The 2,930-nt window shown below is 60.1% G+C and overlaps 1 protein-coding gene across 2 annotated transcripts; it reads right to left on the minus strand.

The window, feature by feature from the left end:
- Nucleotides 1-1,139: 1,139 nt before the first annotated feature.
- Nucleotides 1,140-2,924, minus strand: PROCR (protein C receptor). 2 transcript variants are annotated; one of them, XM_010716529.3, is made up of 4 exons: nt 2,817-2,924; nt 2,468-2,704; nt 1,710-1,976; nt 1,140-1,614 (listed from the first exon to the last, which is right to left on the minus strand). In XM_010716529.3, the coding sequence occupies exons 1-4, from the start codon at nt 2,869-2,871 to the stop codon at nt 1,502-1,504; spliced, it is 672 nt and encodes a 223-aa protein (XP_010714831.1). In that variant the 5' UTR covers nt 2,872-2,924; the 3' UTR covers nt 1,140-1,501. The 2 variants fall into 2 exon arrangements, with proteins under 2 accessions (XP_010714831.1, XP_010714830.1); XM_010716528.3 differs by having other exon boundaries at nt 2,468-2,707.
- Nucleotides 2,925-2,930: the final 6 nt, after the last annotated feature.

Below are 2,930 nucleotides of genomic sequence, written 5' to 3' on the forward strand. Positions count from 1 at the left end.
GCCCTTCCCTTTGTGTCATGCGTTGGTTGATGTTGGTCACCATCAGGGAAATGACCCAGGGTGGCTTTGGGTGCGGTGCCCAGGGAAGGCTGTAGGGCCTGGGGACTCGAGGGCACCAGCTGTTGCCCTTTTCTCTGAGCTGGCAGAGCAGCCACATCCTGGAGCACTGCCAGAGCCTCCAGACAGGGAAAAAGGCTTTTCTAGAGCTGTTATGAGCAAAGACAGCCCCAGCTGTCTAAAAGCTAATGCATTGCAGAAGCAAAACAAGCCCTCTCCTTCCAGCCCCCTACGGTTTCCCCAGTCCTTAGGCTGCCACCCACCAGAGCCACCAGATCGCTTTCTGATGTCCTGCAAGTTGCAAAACTTCTTGGAACCATGATGCAAAATCTGCCCTGTAACTTTGTGTGCGCGTGTTGGAGATGCAGTTGTACTGCCCTGTGCCACAAACAAACCCCTCTGCTTTCCCCCCTCCCACCCCCCCCCATACACACAGCACAGCTGGCCTCCCACCCAGCTGAGTGCTGATGTTTGCCTCAATTGGTGCTCTGGATCCCAGGACGCTTGGCTGCTGCTTCACTCTGCTGGAGCAGCCCCCTGAAGGTGGGGGGCTGCGTGATGGAGGGCGGCCAGGGCTCCCTGGCAGCTCCAGCAGATGAGCTGTAGTCTCTTGAGAGACCTTTGTCCCCCGTTGTGGACATTGCTATGTCATCTCCCATCCCACTTCTGTTCCTGCTTTCCCCTCCTTGCTGCCAAAGGGTAGGAATTTTGTGTTTGTGACCATGTCTGTGCTTTCTGCAGGCCTGCTTTGCACTGGTGTCAGCACCTGCTCTTTTTTCCCATTCCTTCACCCAGCTTTTGGGGAGCCCAACCTGACACGTGACAGCGATGAGCCCTTTAATCTGCCCAGGAGAAACTGCCTATAGTCAGCCTCAATGTGCCATAGGGAGGTAAAGGAAAAATAAATGACACCGATTGACCAATTGGGAGAAAATTGCTGCTGCAGCCAAACTGAGCACAAGCAAAGCAGCATACAGTTGGGGTGAGATCAGGCAGCACAAGCCCTGCAGCCTCTCCCAAGGCCGTGCAAACTCAGTGCGTGCTGTGTAACCCCCCCTCCATGCAAGAAAGTGTGACGCAAGTCTGGGGGCAGAAGGGCTTTATTGCACCAGGCCCTGAAGCAGGGCTGTTCAGCACAGAGATGGACGGTCACCAACGGGTCCTTTCCCAGATGTGACATCTGTCCTCCAGGCATCCATCCCCTTTCACCCCAGAGTGGCGATGAATCACAGTCTGAATACCAACCTCTTCACCCTTTTTGGCTTTCTTCTGACTTTCACCCCTCTCTGCATTTTGTGCATCGAGGCCAAGCGTGGTTCCACGCCTCGGTGCCCTGTAAGCACCGTCCCTGGGGCAGGGGGACCATCCCAGCTGGGGTCCCCATGGGGTGAGGCAGGGTTGGTCCCCTGTGCCCACGGAGTGGCCCAGGACAGCCATGGTTTTGCTAGCAGCTCCCTCCTGTGCACAAGAAGATGCCCACAGCCATACCCACTACTGCAGAGACCCCCAGGATCAGACCCAGCACCAGCGGGGCGTGCGAGCGGCCTCTCTGCTTCCCTGCAAGAAGCGACAATGGTAAGTCACCCCAATTCCCAAGGGATGAAAGCCAGGAGCAGGGGGACCCCCAGCACCCCGCCGTGCCTGGCACACACCTGTCTGAGGGCTCTGAGCCCGCAAGATGTCCACGCAGGTGGTGTTGAGGAAGTGCTGGAGGTTACGCGTGGTCTCAGAGTACTTCATCAGCTCCCGCCGGGCAAAAGTGGCCACCGGGTCCCTGCGTGGCCAGCGGAGCTCCCAGGTGGCGGTGGGGACGTGGAAGGTGAGGAAGGCTGTCCCATTGAGGGATACCTCGTAGAAGCTGTGGGCCGTGCCGTTGGGGAAGAGGCAGCAACCCAGGCGGCAGTGCAGGATTTGGGTGTCTGTGGAACGGAGGGCATCAGGTTCCAGCTGCCCCTTGCTGTTATAAAGCTATAGTGTGTGCGCAGCCCTGGCTTGTGGGCTTGCGCCATGTGGACCCCTCAGGAGCTCCCTGCAGCTTCTCATTTGGAAATCGCCCTGTGCACAGTGAGCTCCTCGTGGCTCTCACATGGGATATGGTATGGGGCACGGGGACGTGGATAGCACTGGAGACCCAGGTGCAGGAATGAATGGGGGCAAAATGGGCTCTAGGAAGGAACACAGGTACAGAGGCTGCAGGGAGAGAGATGTCAAAGCACAGCCACAGCAGCGTCCCTGTGCATGGATACGACCTCCTCATCCTCAGCATCCCACTTCCAAGCAGTGACCTCAGGGTAAGCCCTGTGCCCAAGGCTGCCCTGGAGCTGCGTCCCCGTCCCCTTGCCGAGCCGTCCCCGAGCAGCCATCCCCAGCAGCACAGCACCACGTGCCCCCTCGCCCCAGCAGCACTCACAGTTGAGGGGCCTCTCCTTGCTGAAGACCTGCACTATGCCGCTGAAGTAGCTCAGGTAGTTGGCCACCATGTCCCGCTGCTGCGCCCAGACTGCGGGCGGCTCCAGGGGCAGCACCTGAGTGACGTTGTGATCCTCCAGGATGTGGCTGAGCCGCCCGCCCAGCGTCGCGTTGCCCCAAAAGACGGAGCTGCCCTTGGAAACCTGCGTCCACTGCAGCATGATGAAGGCGAGCGGGGCTGCTGGGAGACACCGATGTCACGTCAAACCTGACCCTCGCCCTCCAGCCCCGCGGCGCCCCGAGCATCCCACGCCGCCACGCGTGTTCCCGTGCACCCCCGCAGCCCTTACCGTCGCTCCCGGCCCCGCAGCCGAGAGCCCCGCAGAGCAGCAGCAGCCTCAGCATGGCGGGACGGGGACGGACGGGATGCGGTGGCCCCGCGGCCGCAGTTAAGCGGTGCCGGG

The sequence above is a fragment of the Meleagris gallopavo genome, chromosome 11 (assembly GCF_000146605.3).
Source record: "Meleagris gallopavo isolate NT-WF06-2002-E0010 breed Aviagen turkey brand Nicholas breeding stock chromosome 11, Turkey_5.1, whole genome shotgun sequence".
NCBI lineage: Eukaryota > Metazoa > Chordata > Aves > Galliformes > Phasianidae > Meleagris > Meleagris gallopavo.

Coding starts and splice junctions, on each gene's coding strand:
- PROCR (XM_010716528.3), bottom strand. CDS start 2,871: ATGCTGAGGCTGCTGCTGCTCTGCGGGGCTCTCGGCTGCGGGGCCGGG. Junction 2,708..2,816: donor CTGCGGGGCCGGGAGCGACG/GTAAGGGCTGCG, acceptor GGTGTCTCCCAG/CAGCCCCGCTCGCCTTCATC. Junction 1,977..2,467: donor CAAGGAGAGGCCCCTCAACT/GTGAGTGCTGCT, acceptor TCCGTTCCACAG/ACACCCAAATCCTGCACTGC.